Genomic DNA, 15,420 nt, shown 5'->3' on the forward strand with positions numbered 1-15,420 from the left:
CCAGCTGACTGCCAGCTGGTTGTCAGCCAGTTCCCAGCCAAGTTCCAGCCACTGGGAGTCTCCCCCCATCCTCCTGTTTCCTGACAGCGCGTGTCTAGATTCCACTGTAAACACGCTTATTCATTCAGTTGCAGAGCGTCACCATGATATGGCGCTTCCTTCGCAAAAACACATAAACCAACTGAAGTACACCAAATAATAATGTTTCTTTGTTGACAGTATGAAACTATTTTTTTTTCTCTCTACCTTCGTCATCTTGGTCTGCTGTGCCCCAGCATCCAACAAGATTCGAATGGTGTGGACATGTCCTTCACGTGCAGAGATGTGTAAGGGTGTGTGGCCCGCAGTTGTGGCCGAGTCGGGGCTGGCCTTGTGCTCGAGGAGCATCTTGACAAGCTCCTTGTGGCCCATGCGGGCCGCACAGTGTAGAGGTGTCTGGTCATCCTGGACACAAGGAGAAAGAGGTCAATTTATTTATTTTAAACAGGGAAACGGATATCATTAAGTAGTGGGTAATGAAGTAACACTACGAGCCACACACCCAAACCAATCTACCATTATGCTAATTTTATTATGTACTTGAGGTGGGCTTTAAGAAACTTTTCCTGCAGTTTAAAAGGCAGCAATGACCTCCTTCTCAAGAAATACTGAACAGCAGCTACAGATACAAACATACAGTGCAAACACAAGTTTTTTTTAGGGTTGGCATGACTAAATTAAGACTACACCCAGCTCGTACCTTAGCCCTGGCGTCCGCTTGTGCTGCGTTCTGTAGCAGGAACTGAGCAACTTCACAGTGTCCTGCTCTGGAGGCCATGTGGAGGGGAGTCTCCACTTTCTGTTGTAGATAAATACAGATCAATACCGGTCACTCTAATTACATATTAGTGCGCCACATGCATGCATGTAACTGAGATTTTCAATTACTACATATTGCTAAATAGGTTCAATCTGCAAACTAAGTACATCTGAGAATATTATAGCCCATACAGAAAAAAAGATGATTTTTTATTTCAATCTTTAATTTATCATCAGTTTCACAGTTAAGAGGCAATATTTTCTAAGTCCGATCTAAAACGTTCGCTCTCCTTTTTTTCTTTTTTAGTGCTGAGGGAAATCTGTTTATTACCAACAGGTAACAGTATGCATTAAAATACAGTGTATTTTGTGAATCTGCCAATCAGGAACATGAAAGACAAGAATAAGTGCCAGTGATTAATTGTATTAGTTGTTTTCTCTCCTGTCTTTATGACTTAAGAATTAGTGGGAAAAAAAAAGATTTTGCCAAGATAATTCTTTTCTAAGTTCCTTAAAAAAATTTAATCTGTGAACCAATGGGAAAAAAAATTGCCAGGTGAAAAAAAAAAGTTTCGCCAGGATCATCTTTCGAAGCTACTTTTTTTTTTTTTTTTCCACTTGTGAAAACAGGTGAAAAAATAAAAAATGTTTTGGCTGGCAATTCTTTTTTTTTTTTTACTAGTTTTCGCCCGTAAGAGGTGAGTTTTAATTTCTTCATGCACTCTAAACACAAAGTTATTTTGGCAAAACTTTTTTTTCCCACCTGTCCCACCAGATGAAGAAAAAAATAAATAAATAAGGAACTTAGAAAGATTATCCTGGCTTTGTTCTTCAACCTGTTCTTAAGTAATAAACACAGGAGAGAAAACAATTTAGATCAGACTTAAAAAAATGGATTACCGGAATATTTTTTTCTCACTTGCCTCTAAGGGCTTCTATACATTTTTGACTAAGTTTGTTTTTCAATCTATATATCATATCAGGGCCTTTAGTTCATATCAGTCTATTAATTTCAGTCATTCAGAACCAATTCATGCTCATTCAGCAATATCCTTTTTTAAAGCAATGGCTTTCTGTTCTGGCGAAAAAAGAGACTTAATTCATCATTTGCTAATTGTTGAATGTTTGACCTATGAAATTAATCTTCTCCAGTAATTAATTATTAATTAATTTATCGTGGATTTCTCTCTAAAATCTCTCTTAAAAATGTGAGCACATAGAAAGGTAACTGAACGTGAATTACATCAAAACTGGCAATGTTGAATAGCGATTTAAAAGAAAAGAGAAATGACGAAGGACTTGTTCTCACCACATTGGAAGCATTGGGTGAAGCCCCTCTCGTGAGCAGGTTCTTCACTATGTTCAGATGGCCCATGAATGCTGCTACATGAAGAGGAGTGAGACCAGACTGCACACACAGACACAGACAGAGAAGGTCAACAAGGCTCCTGAATGCCACTCGGGGTGAAAACGTCAGAAGAGTGGATAATTATTCATCTTCAGACTCTGTCCCTGGCGGCCGCATCGTCTCACCTCTGTGACAGCTTCTAGGGAAGCAGAGTGCTTAAGCAGCAGGTCCATGGACCGCATGTGGTTCTTCTTGCAGGCAATATGGAGAGGTGTGAAGCCATTCTGGAAACACAGAGAAGCCAGAATCACTTCATGCCTTTTGATCTTTCTACAGCATTACTTTAATATCACAGTTGTCTCTCGACAGTGATGGTGTGTGTCTGATGTGGTACACTGCTAAATGAATCCAGACTGAAACACTTAAGCGGGCGTTAAAGATTGGTTTTCCTTTAAAGCTTTTGCATGTCTTCAGTTGTATAAAAATAAATCTGTACACCCTTTATGAAGTCGTTCTGAGCAATAAGAACACAATATTAGCAACTAGAGTTACCGCCTCGCGGTTGTATGCCTTCGCAAACAAGTCAAGTTGCAGTTTACATCCATGTCCGTCCAAAATGTCATCACTTTACCATTTTATCCTGTTAGACATTTGTGCGAAATTGTCATTATTACCTTATGAATTCTTGAGTTATGGCCAAAAATGTGCTTTGACCTTTGACCAACAAATTGTAATCAGTTCACCCTTAAGTCCAAGTGGAGGTTTGTGCCAAATTTGAAGAATTTCCCTCGCGGTGCTCATGAGCTATCACGTTCACAAGAATGGGATGGACGTAAGGTCACAGTGACCTTGACCTTTGACAACCACAATCTAATCAGTTCATCCTTGAGTCCAAGTTAACTAAATGTGAAGAAAATCCCTCTAGGCGTTCCTGAGATATCGTGTTCGCGAAAATGAGTCGTACGTTTGTACGTGCGTACGTACCGGACAACCCAAAAACATAATGCCTCCAGCAACGGCTGTTGCCAGCGTGGAGGCATAAAAATATCATATGATAGATGAGTAAATTACACCTAAAAAAGAAAATTTAGAAATAAATCACTGATACATGTATTTCTTCACAACATGGAGGTCACAACAGACATAAGACAGTCAGTATGGCCAATTTTGATTGATTGTTCACCTACCAGAGCTCGTGCATTGGCTTTGGCCCCCTTGTCCAGTAGGACTTTGGCCATCCGATGGTGACCACAGTGGGCTGCTACATGAAGAGGGGTTAAATGGTCCAGCGTGATATCATCAATCTCGGCGTTGTACTGCAGTAGCTGCCTGACACAGTCCATGTGATCCCCCTGAGCTGCCATGTGGATGGGGGACAGACCGTTCTGCAGGTGAGAGAGAGAGAATGGGACACACAAAGAGGCAGGAGAAGTTAGGGAGAGAAAGAAGGTGGATGTGCATGTATCATGCAATAAGATTACATTTTTGTTTGTGTTCATTAAAAGCTGAGTCTTTAGAGGGGATATAATCACCACACTGTGCTAAAATTACTTGCAGATAATAAACTGGCAAGGAATCGTGTGGCAATTATATCTGCTAAGTATGAACACCCATAGCTGTTGAGGCCCAGATTTAGGAATGCTCAGTAAACAGAGCAATGTGTCAAACATCTTGATTTGAGCTAATTAGCCAAAGTTGGTTTTATACGCAGATTTTCAGTTGGGAACGTCATCAGTCTCACGGAGTAGTCAGATTGAGATTCACAGTCAGAATCAGTGCTGAACAGTAAACCCTGATGATCACTGCTGATTACAGGACAGTAATCGCTAAAAGACAACCACAGCGATTGCAGTATTCCACGATCTACCTTGGTTTTAGCCTGGATGGGAGCACCGTGTTCCAGCAGGATCTCAATGATGCGAACATGACCATTCCTGGCTGCACAGTGGAGAGGAGTCAGCTCATCCTACAAAGACAGAGAGAGAGAGAGAGAGAGAGAGAGACAGAGAGAGACACGGAGGAGAGTAACTGGAAAGGTGTCAAAACGACATAAGAGACAGAAATGAGCAAATCAGCAGGGAGGAAGACAGATGGAGGAAATAGATATTGGGAAGGCGTTAAGCATGCGCGAATGACCAAATGCCAGAACGGAGTGGAGCTGAACAGTAGACTACCTTAGTTACCGCATCGATCTGTGCTCCTCTGTCCAGCAGTAGTCTGACCATCATCACATTGCCCCTCCTGGCGGCTATGTGAAGGGGCGTGATGCCATTCTAAAGAAGCAGGGGGGGCAAGAAATAAGTTAGTTGTATTAATCATCAACCGTTGTAATCCTAGCATCAAGTCTCCAGGTTCAAAATATGACAGAAAGTTGAATGATCTATTGAAAAAACTCCTGTATTCTTTGTAATAGCTCTTCTCTACAGAGAGTAGATTGAGTGAAATATACATTTCAGTCTTCATAAATCCTTTTGTAAATGTAGCTTATATTATCATATTAGATAGCACAACGTAGTCTGATATGATAAATGGGTACTGTAGATAGACATACTGTACTGTGATACTGTAAATCTGTATGTTGTCTGTATGTTTTTGCATACATTACAGCTCCACGTAACATACAACATTTTATAAAGCTAAAAATGCTGTATGTCCATATCCCAAAAACATGCATCATTCTGCATTTTACATGACAAAAGGAGGTTTGAACATGGGTCAGATAACCCTGGTCCGACCCTGGTGGTCATTGGTGTGAGAGAGGTGTCTGTCTGAACCACTGTCATCATTTCTTTCAGAGGTCGCTTTTGATCCCGCAGCTGAGACGAACTGACCTTGGGGGTGAAGTTTACATTGGCTCCTCTGTTCAGCAGCAGCTGGGCTACGCTCATGTTCTCATAGTGGGCTGCGATATGGAGAGGTGTGAAACCAGTCTACAGAGAAGGAGACATAAAAGTAGGTAGTAGATAATAGAAGATAGTAGATAATAGAAGATAGTAGATAATTACAATCCATTTATATAACTATAAAAAAAAACAAGGTTACAACAATATGCAGGACACAGATTAAATAACAGTCCGGGGGCTTGAAGTTAGAAAGAACAGTCAGACAATAGTCCAAAGGATTTTATAACAGCGTGTTTTACTTTTATAATAAATAGCATTTTTCTTTTGATAGTGATTTCCATTAAGAAAGCTGTGGCACCTATCTGATTCCCTTTAGTATTTGCTTGGAGACTTTTCGTTTCTTTCAAGGAAATCACATTGTAATTGCATTGTTTCTGTTCATACAGTGGATTTTTCTTTTTCTTTTAAAGCTAATCTCTATAAACAGATATCTGCATATGAAAGCAGAATCTGTAGGCAACTGGACAAGATTTTGGTATCCGAGAAGTATTGACCAATCGCGTTTGAGTGGGCTTTGGTTGTACAGTATGAAGGTAAACTGTCCGTGTGGAGAGCAAAAGTGTCAGAACGCATTAGCTGAAATGCAATCTCGGAACGCATCGGCCATCGTCTGCAGATATCTGTTTATAGAGATTAGCCATAGACGCTGTCTCTAAACTCAAGCTCCATTCTCGGGTTTCAAGTTGCTAATCGAACTGTAAACCATGACCGGTGCACTTACGAGGAAGTTTTGGCCCGGATATCCGGATAACGGATATCCGCTGGCTACAACAGAAACCCCTAAAATATTGTCGTCAGACGATGGGTTCCAGATTGCTTTTTGCCTAATTGTATTGACATAGTACACCAAGTAAACCATTAACACCAGTACGCACAATCTCAGTGAGTGCATACCTTGCTGAGAACGTCAGCGTTGGGGTCGTTCTGCAGGAGCACCGCGGCGGTGCGCGTGTCGTCGTTTCGCGCGGAGATGTGCAACGCGGGGAGGCGGACTTTGCCCTTGGTGCCGTAGTTGATGAGCAGCGCCACAACGTTTTCATGGCCCTGTTGGAGGGCTACTGCCAGGGGGGTGAAGCCGTCCTGAGAGAGGGCGAATGGAGAAGAGGAGGGAAAAGGGACAAAGCAAATTCAACACCATGTAATATTATATTCTATGAGCAGATGACAGTGAAAGATAAAATATCCTGTGGCCTGATATTTAATTTCCTTTGCATGAAAAAAGCACTAGCTGTGTGTTTTTTTTTTAGTGCAAACTCACAATCCAAAGTTTGATGAGACACGTACCTCAGTTGGGAGACTCTGATTGGCGCCGTTCTCGAGCAGGAACTTGACCACCTCTAAGTGATTCTCCTGTGCTGCCATGTAGAGAGGACTGAACCCTTTCTGTTAGGGCACGAATACATTATGTATTGTTACATACAAACAATAATATGGGCCTCAATCCACATACACAATCTGCATACATACAGGGATTTGAGCTGACCTGAGAAATAAATGATTAACAGGTGTTTATCTTCACACTTGTCCTCAGATACTGTATGTAAATATATGGACAACTCTTTAGCAGGCGTGTGACATATGCAAGCGCAGAAATACACACATGCATGCATGCACACACAGCCTTGGCACCCTCTTCTCTCGCTCAAAGCTTGCGGTGACTCACATGTGACTGGGCATTAACGTTGCCACCGTAGTGGGCGAGCTCAGCAACCACTTTCTCCTGCCCCGCCAGCGCTGCGATATGGAGAGCTGTGTTCCCTTTCTGGAGGTCGCACACGCATAGACACACACACACACACAAAACCACACGGAAAGAGAGAGAGAGAGAGAGAGAGAGAGAGGAAAATTAGAGTGAACCGGAGGAAAATGATTGCAACCTAATGGCCTAGATCTCTACACGGAGAACTCGACACTGAAATGCATCTAGTGTTTTGTATTCATCCAGTATATATACGAAAAAAACGTGACGATGAAAGCGGCAAACCCCGGCCTTTTCTGTCTCTTGTGACACTGAAAATCCAAACTCAATAATGTATTTATCAAACAGCTTTGTTACAAATTCAGATCATCCAGTTCTGGTGGCATAACATGATCTTAATACCTGGTCAGTGCAGATAACCTGTAGACAGCTACAGATGTTTCTTTCCATATATTGCATTTATTGCTTTTTCCCTTTTCGTTTAATGCGTTATATCGTTTTTTTTGTGCATGCAAAAGGTCCTGAAACGCCTTGTTTAAGTCCCGCCTTTTCTTCCGTAACGTGGTGATGTCACCAAGTAACCCATTCCCATAACACCTGTCTAGCGGCTAGTTTGGCAACGCCCTCAAACAAAAGCTGGTTAGAGTGGAGCTGGAGTGGAGTCCGAAGAGTTTGGTTCGGTTGACCAATCACAACAGAGTGGACCAGCTGACCAATCAGAGCAGACTGGGCTGGGGGGGAGGGAGGGGCAGGAGCACAAACAGAGCGTTTGAGACAGAAGGTGAATAGAGGTGCTGCAGCACAGCCGGTAAGAGAAAAATAAAGTGTGTTTTGAACATTAAAACATGTAAACATGTTCTAGTAGAAACCCAAAATACAAGTATACACTTGATAATAAGCACAATAGGCCCTCTTTAAAATACTTTCTTATTGCTCACGTGAGGCTCATCCGTAATCTTATAGATGTTTTAGATTTGGGTAGTTGTGGGTACAGGCATGGATGCTTGCTACAGTGGCTTCTATAGTTGCACATCTGAATTAGCTCGCTGAAGTTAAGAAAGTTTGTGAGAAAGGTGTGACAGTTTATTCATTTCAGTTCAGTATGAAATGCTCCTTTAGATCAATAAGCATACAGAGAGAACAAAAGTACCTTGGTGGTGGCTTCCAGCTCAATGCCACGGTGTAGTAGGTTCAGGACCATTTTGACGTGACCTTCTTTAGAGGCCAGGTGTAACCCGTTTAGACCATTCTGAGGGAGAAGACAGAGAGGTTTAGTCACGTTAGAGTTAGAAGAAACACAGAAGACACAATATTCTCTGTAAAGTTATCACCAACTCACATTAAAGTATTAATAATTCATAATCACAAACTACTGAACTTTGGATTAAACATATCATTATATTGTATGTTAATGTTCTAGTAATTGTTAATCCTGTTAATAATCAGGATTATTATAATCCACATTAAATGAAAAGTGATACCACATCTCTCAGGGCAACTTAATGAGTTAAGTTGTGGTCTTACACAACCCAGATGTAAAGTGACACAGTCTGTCCTCCTAAATCAATTAATGGAACAGATCTGTGCAAAGATCTCTCAGAAATCTCGACACATCCTCGGCCATCTTTGGCCTTGTCCTCTCCTCGACCTCCAATGATCATTGTGGTCTCGGCCGCGACCGCCGACATAAAGCATCTCACGACCTTTCAGAACTGCCAAACGTGCTATTAGTGCAGCGGTCTGAGAAAACCAGACTGTAATGTGTTTGACTTCTGCTACTGAACGTCGTCAAATTCCCCGAGTTTATATTCAATCTGTATTACATGAAACCGCTCTACGGATGGAGGTGTAGGAAGGATGAGAAAAAGAAGTTCTCATGCCCCCGTGAGCACTGCAACATATGGCCATTTTCTCCAGCTGTGCGGAACACCTCTTGTCTCGTTACTGTATCTCTAAAAATAACTGGTAAACACGCAGTGACAGCAGGAGGATTCGGTTCTGACAACGTGAAAAACTTGATGAGGAGAGGGAGGAGGCGACGACAGACAACTGTTCTATCTCAACATTGTCCGTCCGTCTGTCTGATTGTCCCTCTTGCTGGCTGCATATTGTGATTAGTGAAGTCGGAAGCTGCAGCCTGCCTTGCTGTAACCAATCCGGCCACCAGGAGTCTCAGTTAAACCACAGAGCTCTCAGGCTTCCCATCATACTGCGGTGTCACTCAATTGAAATGGGTAACACAGTGTCTCCGTGAGCATGCGCAGAATGATGGGAAACACACTGTGTTTCAGTGGCAATTACACACTCTGTTAAATGTGGTGTGTGTGTGAACGTCTGCTGTGCACACATTGGACTAAAAAGAATACACCGTGACATTCAGTTTTGTTTTTTAAACACCTTCAATGTCCATTAACACCCCTTCCACGAACACCTACATATGCATTCATGTACACACAGTCACAGACAATAGCACAACAATGGTAGGTTGTTAGACAATGCAATAAATACAGGTAAAGAGACGGCGAGAGAGAGAGAGAGAGAGAGCACCAACAAGAGCCTGCAGGGTTGTAGTGTAGTGTATAGCGTGGACAGTTTATTGCTGCAGACTCACATAAATCACATATAAAGATACCGTCTCTGCCCTTGCCTCAGTCCTCAGGAACAAAACCATCAATATAATAGTAAAGATAAAAAAAAAAAACCCTATGAAGGAAAGAAAGAAACACAGGGGATGGAGGAAATAATTCCTTTAGAGACTCACATTTAGAGTCTTTAGAAATAGAATTGATAACATGGTTGTGGGTATGAAATTCAATTACTGTAGATCATATTATCTAGTTGATTAAAATCTTAATACACAGATATTAAGGCCCCTTGAAAATTGTGCAAAATGTACATTTCTTTTTATTTCAACAGTCGTCTATCTTCCGTATTTCATCCTCTGTTTCTCTCTCTCTCTCTCTGGTGCATTTGTTGCATGCAGAGTCTGAATTTAACTTTTGAAATTTATGTGCTAAATGAAGGAATAACATTCAAACATTCAATGTTCATTATATTCTACATAAAAAAACATTGTATGCATGGTAAATTATAGTGTTCGAATTACACTGTAGCTTCCAGGGGAGCCCTATTTTTCGTGGGTGAGAGGGTACAGTACCTAGTACTGTATTGTACTTTGTTATTGTCATCTATAGTGGTTTACTAGCATAAAAACACACATTTGAAATTATTATTTAAATATTTGCTATTTAATATACTGTATATTTGGCATCAGTAGTTTTAATGATGCATTATAAGCTGCTTAGCGCCAGTGTTAGGAAGTTAAACAGCTCATAATTTCCTCTCTAATATTTATTTTATATTGCTGTGAAAACACCTACAAACAACAGGATTTCTTCAAGTTTCTCGCCAAAATCTTTTTACGCGATTACATTTGAACACATCATGATAACGTTGTAATTTAACTTCGCCCAATACTCATTTTACTGAAAAGAGCATGAATGCACCATCATGTAACTCAATGGAACCTCTGTTAACGTTAGTAGCTCCATTATTTAGTCAAGCAGGACTGTGCTGCCCGCCGGCTGCTAACAGGTAAATAGGGTCATTGTGCATGCGTAACTGTCGTAAAGCATCAATAAGAGGAATTGATAGTCACAGAGGGATTAGATGCCGAGGAATCGATCAACTAGGAACCGGTTCTCAAGGGGAACTGATTCTTTATTCACATCTCTGACAATTTCACCCACCACTACCAGCAATTTATCCAAATTTGGCAGGTGGCGGATGCTAATTTCAGACCCTGGCTGCATGCAGCAATAGTACAACACAGATTGAGAGAGTTGGGCGTTCAGACTTCCATCTCACTGACAGTGTTTTGTCTGCACATATAAAAGCATTTGTCTGTTCATTCACCAAACATCACTCCCACTCCGCGGCACAACAATGTACTGGCGAGACCGTGTATGTGTCCAAACTACACATATGATTCACTTACACACATTAACATGATATCCAATCGTCTGATTTTGTTGTGTTTTACGGTCGTGATGCAATAAGGTGTAAGTGTGCAGACAGCAGGGCTGAAGATTGAGAGGACTATAATCTAATATATTGAATTATTTATGCACCACTTTACACAAAAGATAGAGAATCAGGAGGTCTGAGGAGTCGTGAATTTTTAATTTTCTTTTTGGGACGTTTTATTTCACATCCTTTTGCTGCGACTGCAGAAGGGAATTCCGTCGGGATTATAGTGACATTATGTGGTGCATTCAAACCCCTCTTCAAGCTCTTTTTTAAATTTTGTACAGATTGTTCTTTCTCTGAGGAATAAAATTAAGCTCCTAAAGTACCATTCTCCATTAAATGTGTTTCATAATCATGACCTTGTTACTGAGGGGAAAGCCTTTTGCTTTCCCACAGTGGGGTGAAAAAGGGCTAAATAATCCCCCAGACATTATGCAAGAGGCAAACAAATTCTCTTTATTTGTTTTTATTTGCAATTAAATTCTTCACCCAATGCTTATGAGTTCCCTTGGCGTTAGTAAAGGTATCCAAATTATTATTTAAAGCAATGAACAAAACATTTGGGGACACTTTACAACAATTTGAATATAGGTTGGAAGGGTTCTTTATCTTTGAAATGTGTTATCGGGATTATATCTCGCATCTTTGCCAATAATATCAGACTTTTTGCTTATTGTAGCCTGAGCAAAAGGGTGTGTCTTATGCCTGGTTCAGACTGCACAATATCAGCCCGATTATAGCCTGACACGGCAGTTGTAGGACGGCGGCTTGGTTCAGGAACAACAATGGGTGTCGGGCGCAACAATCGATAATTTTTTCCCCGTGTATTGTAACATAGTAGATGACAAACGAGGGCGCGTCTGGGATGCCTCACGACGTCCCGAGAGAAAGTTTATTATGTTTGTGGGTTTTTTTGCCGTGATTTTGACCAATAGCAGCACAGAGCGATCTGCCGCACAGGCGCGCCCAACTGTAAATAATGGCGATGCGAAAGGGGAACGATGTTGGTGCTGTGAGGTGGAATTGTGAAATGGAGGAAACATTTGTGGAGCTATGGAAACAACCCCCCAGCCTTTTTGACGTTTCCTTGAGGGACTACCACGACAGAGAGAAGAAAAAAAAAGATGACCAGCGATGACTGTTCGATGTAGCAATGCAGTCTCTCAAGTTTCTCGGCTAAATCACAGCAAGGATGTGTAACTCCCAATAGCCTAATCTAACATCGTGACCATCGTAATATTGTGTAGTCTGAACCATTAATAGCAGGAAGACTCACATATTTTATCCCAAAGACAGCGGTGTCTCTCATGATGCTCAGAACAAAAGGTAGCCAGAAGGCACTGACTGAGCAAACCAGAAAAAAAAAAACTCTTTGCTTTTTCCAATATGCTGCCCTTAGGCATGAATGAATGAATGAATTGGAGGGTGGTTTCAGGGAAAAGAGCTTATAAAGTGGAATGAATATCCGCCCTCCTGTAGTATATAAAAAAAATATCATTCAGACCCTGCACCATTGGAAATTTCTCCTGAGGAACATTAACAACTCAAGCAATAACGTTCCCTTGCCTTGGCGTGCTGCTAATAATGGACTCAGCAGCACTCTTCCCTTTTTACTGACAATTTAATTGCCTCAATATCTAACCTCATCCTAGACTTGGCAAAATGGTGGGTACTACACTACGTTATGTGGCTTGGTTATATGGCTTTCCATGTAAATTAAAACACAAATGTATAAATAATGTAGCGATGTTCCCGCAGAGATCCAAATGAAAAAAAAAAAAACTACGTATGATTGGCACCGAGCACTTTTAAAGGTACAGTGTGTAGGATTTGGCGGCACCTAGTGGTGTGGTTGCATATTGCAACCAACTGAGTACCCCTTTGCTCACTCCTCCCTTTCCAAGACTGCGGTATCTGAAGCCATCCTTACCATAATAACACTACTTTAGGAGCAACAGAAGTCAGACAGCGGCTGGCGGTAACACGGTTTCGCACACTGCGGCTTACGATTTCACAAGCGTGTCGGAGAACTACGGTGGCCGCGAAAGGCTCTCTTACTGCAGAAACATGGCTGAATCTGTGAAGAGGACCCGCTCCCTATGTAGATATGAAGGGCTCATTCTAAGCTAACAAAGACACAATGATTCTTAGTTTCAGGTGATTATACACTAATGAAAACCCAGTTATGATGAATATTATATTCTATTTCCGCTAATAGATCCCCCAAATTGTTACACACCGTTCCTTTAAAATTAATTCAAAAAGTAATTTTGTGAAGTGTGATTCTCAGAGCAGGTACTCCTGGCTGGGCTGCTGTTTTTGTTAAACACTGTGAGCACTAAACAAAATGTTGTAATTGATTTTGATACCAGTCACGTTTTCATTTACAGTTTTGTTAATTGAAATCAGTGGTTTGCGTCTTGTTCTACTCCCACCGACACACAAACACATGCACACAAACAGCTTTTTTGGATAGCTGTGCCGGTGAGTTGATTAAAAGTGATCTTACTTGATTAGATGTGTTGATGTCGATCCCGTTCTTCAAGTGATCGTGAGCCTTGTCCAGGTTCCCTGAACGACACGCACGCAGGAAGCTGGTGGATGCATCGGCCTGCAATGAAGAGGACGAGGAGGACTGTTAGAAAAAAGAATGCTATTTTTCTGAGTACGTAAAAAGTCAACATGTAACACAGAGTATTCATTCCTCCCTACAGCACACAAATTGCACATCTATACCAACGTCAACAGGTCTGAAATACACACAAACACTTGCTCAACATCAACTGTTCCTCCAAGATTAACCACATGTCCTTGATATCAGGATGTAGCTGCACTAAAAGCCCCAGTCAGGTTACAATCCATTACAATAATATAATAATCACCTTAAGGCAAGACACAAGGCTATACGCAGGGAATATGATCCTACGTTCAGGGGCTCTCCTGCCCTCTGTACAAGGCTAAAAAAGCTTCGCCCACAATGTGAGTTTGGCAGCCGTTCACAGCCGAGCACACTCCGCCACGAGCTCCGCTGTCTGCCCGTCTGATCTCAGAGGAAAAGCTCTTGTGGTTTGTGTCTCGGTGTGTGTCAGTGTTGTTTGTACGCCCACCTCTGAATTCATTCATCAGCCAATAGTGTAATACGGCTGACCTGCACAATGAGATATTTCCAATGCCCTGAAGAGGAAATGCTGTGTAATGCACTGTACTCTTGACCCTCTCTCCACCGGCACGATGATGTATCGGTTTGGGATGTTATTCTCAAGTGCTTTAATTACACTGAAATGCTGAAAGATTTGCCTGCCCTTTTCAAATGATTAGGCTGTCTCTCCTCACATCTCTTATCTGTGCCGATGCATCCGGAGCCAATGTCCTTTGCTTTTGTGAACCATGCATTGCATTAGATTTTATCTAGCAAACAAATCAGATTTATTTTTGTATTATATAAGATTCTTTCAACAGTCTCCTCCCCATCCACTTACCAATCTTATATAATACAAAAATAAATCTGATTTGTTTGCTAGATTGGAAGGAAAAACAAGAAAAAATACTAAGAAGAGAAGCTCGGATTACAACACACACAGAGGGAGAGCGACTTCATTCTCTGCTCAGGTAGACATTACTCTTCTATATCTTTACACAGCTAATAGTTGTTTGCTGCTATATTTAGGGATGCACCAATCCAACTTTTTCAGTCCCAATACTGATAGCTATACCTGGGCTTTGGGTATCGTCCGATATCGAGTACCGATCCGATCCGATTGTTTAATTAATAAGCTGTATGCCTCGCTGTGTGGAAGTGACTGCATCATTCCTTTATGTGTAAGGCAACATCAGGCTTGACTTAAACATTGCATTTCTAACTTTGTAAATCAAAATGTAACAAATAAATACGTAGATATAAATGTACTGAATTGTTATTTATTCAAATAATGGTATCCAATACCAAATCATCCCTTTGTCACCGACACCCAATCCACCTATTTGAGTCAGTATCAGACCAGTATCAGTATCGGTATCCGTGCATCCCTAGCTATATTAATGCTCTGGATATAGAGTATAGAGCACCTTTAAATAAACAATAGAAGAAACCTATGACTATTTATTAGATTTTATTAGAAGTTTGTGGACTTTTCATAGCTGTCCTTCCACTAATCTACTTCATAGTATTGTATAGTATTTGTTTGATATCCAATAGTATCTTTTGATATGTTTCTTTTTTCCTACGTGCCTCTATTTTCTTCTCTTCTTGTAGCCCGTCACTAAGCGTCGGAGAAGCAATATGATCTACTCACTATTTCATCTCTTTGCTTTGAACGTGATTACTCAGCCCGAGAGCACTGATATGAGAGACAGGACTTCAAACAGTCAGTGACAGGAGCCTCTCCAACTTAACAACCCATGGTGTCGGTACTGTATGTATTAGGTGTCTGTCACATTATCTGCAGAGTCCCTATTAAGATTCTATAGTATAGGAACTAGCATATGAAAAGAAAGTGTATTCCATACAAATGTGTTTGCTTCCATATAAACCTCTACATGATGTGGTCACTCGTTTTTTCTGTCAATCCCGTCACATTGCAGTGTTACGTTTCATCCACTGAGTGTTCAGCTGCATATATTTCACAGTGAACTCCTTTTATGTT

The 15,420-nt window shown here is 41.1% G+C and overlaps 1 protein-coding gene across 8 annotated transcripts in view; it reads right to left on the reverse strand.

Annotated features, from left to right (window-relative positions):
- Positions 1-15,420, reverse strand: part of ank1b (ankyrin 1, erythrocytic b) — a 93,676-nt gene that overhangs the window by 36,099 nt on the left and 42,157 nt on the right. For all 8 annotated transcript variants that reach the window (XM_037752637.1, XM_037752630.1, XM_037752629.1 and 5 more), the window contains exons 2-14: positions 13,287-13,388; positions 7,899-7,997; positions 6,713-6,811; positions 6,334-6,432; positions 5,944-6,129; positions 4,978-5,076; positions 4,321-4,419; positions 4,014-4,112; positions 3,334-3,531; positions 2,332-2,430; positions 2,108-2,206; positions 740-838; positions 247-444 (exon numbers count right to left, since the gene is read on the reverse strand). In XM_037752637.1, the coding sequence (XP_037608565.1) occupies positions 247-444; positions 740-838; positions 2,108-2,206; positions 2,332-2,430; positions 3,334-3,531; positions 4,014-4,112; positions 4,321-4,419; positions 4,978-5,076; positions 5,944-6,129; positions 6,334-6,432; positions 6,713-6,811; positions 7,899-7,997; positions 13,287-13,388 (1,575 nt within the window). The remainder of the gene's footprint in view (positions 1-246; positions 445-739; positions 839-2,107; positions 2,207-2,331; positions 2,431-3,333; positions 3,532-4,013; positions 4,113-4,320; positions 4,420-4,977; positions 5,077-5,943; positions 6,130-6,333; positions 6,433-6,712; positions 6,812-7,898; positions 7,998-13,286; positions 13,389-15,420) is intronic.

The sequence above is a fragment of the Sebastes umbrosus genome, chromosome 19 (genome assembly GCF_015220745.1).
Source record: "Sebastes umbrosus isolate fSebUmb1 chromosome 19, fSebUmb1.pri, whole genome shotgun sequence".
Classification (NCBI taxonomy): Eukaryota; Metazoa; Chordata; class Actinopteri; order Perciformes; family Sebastidae; genus Sebastes; species Sebastes umbrosus.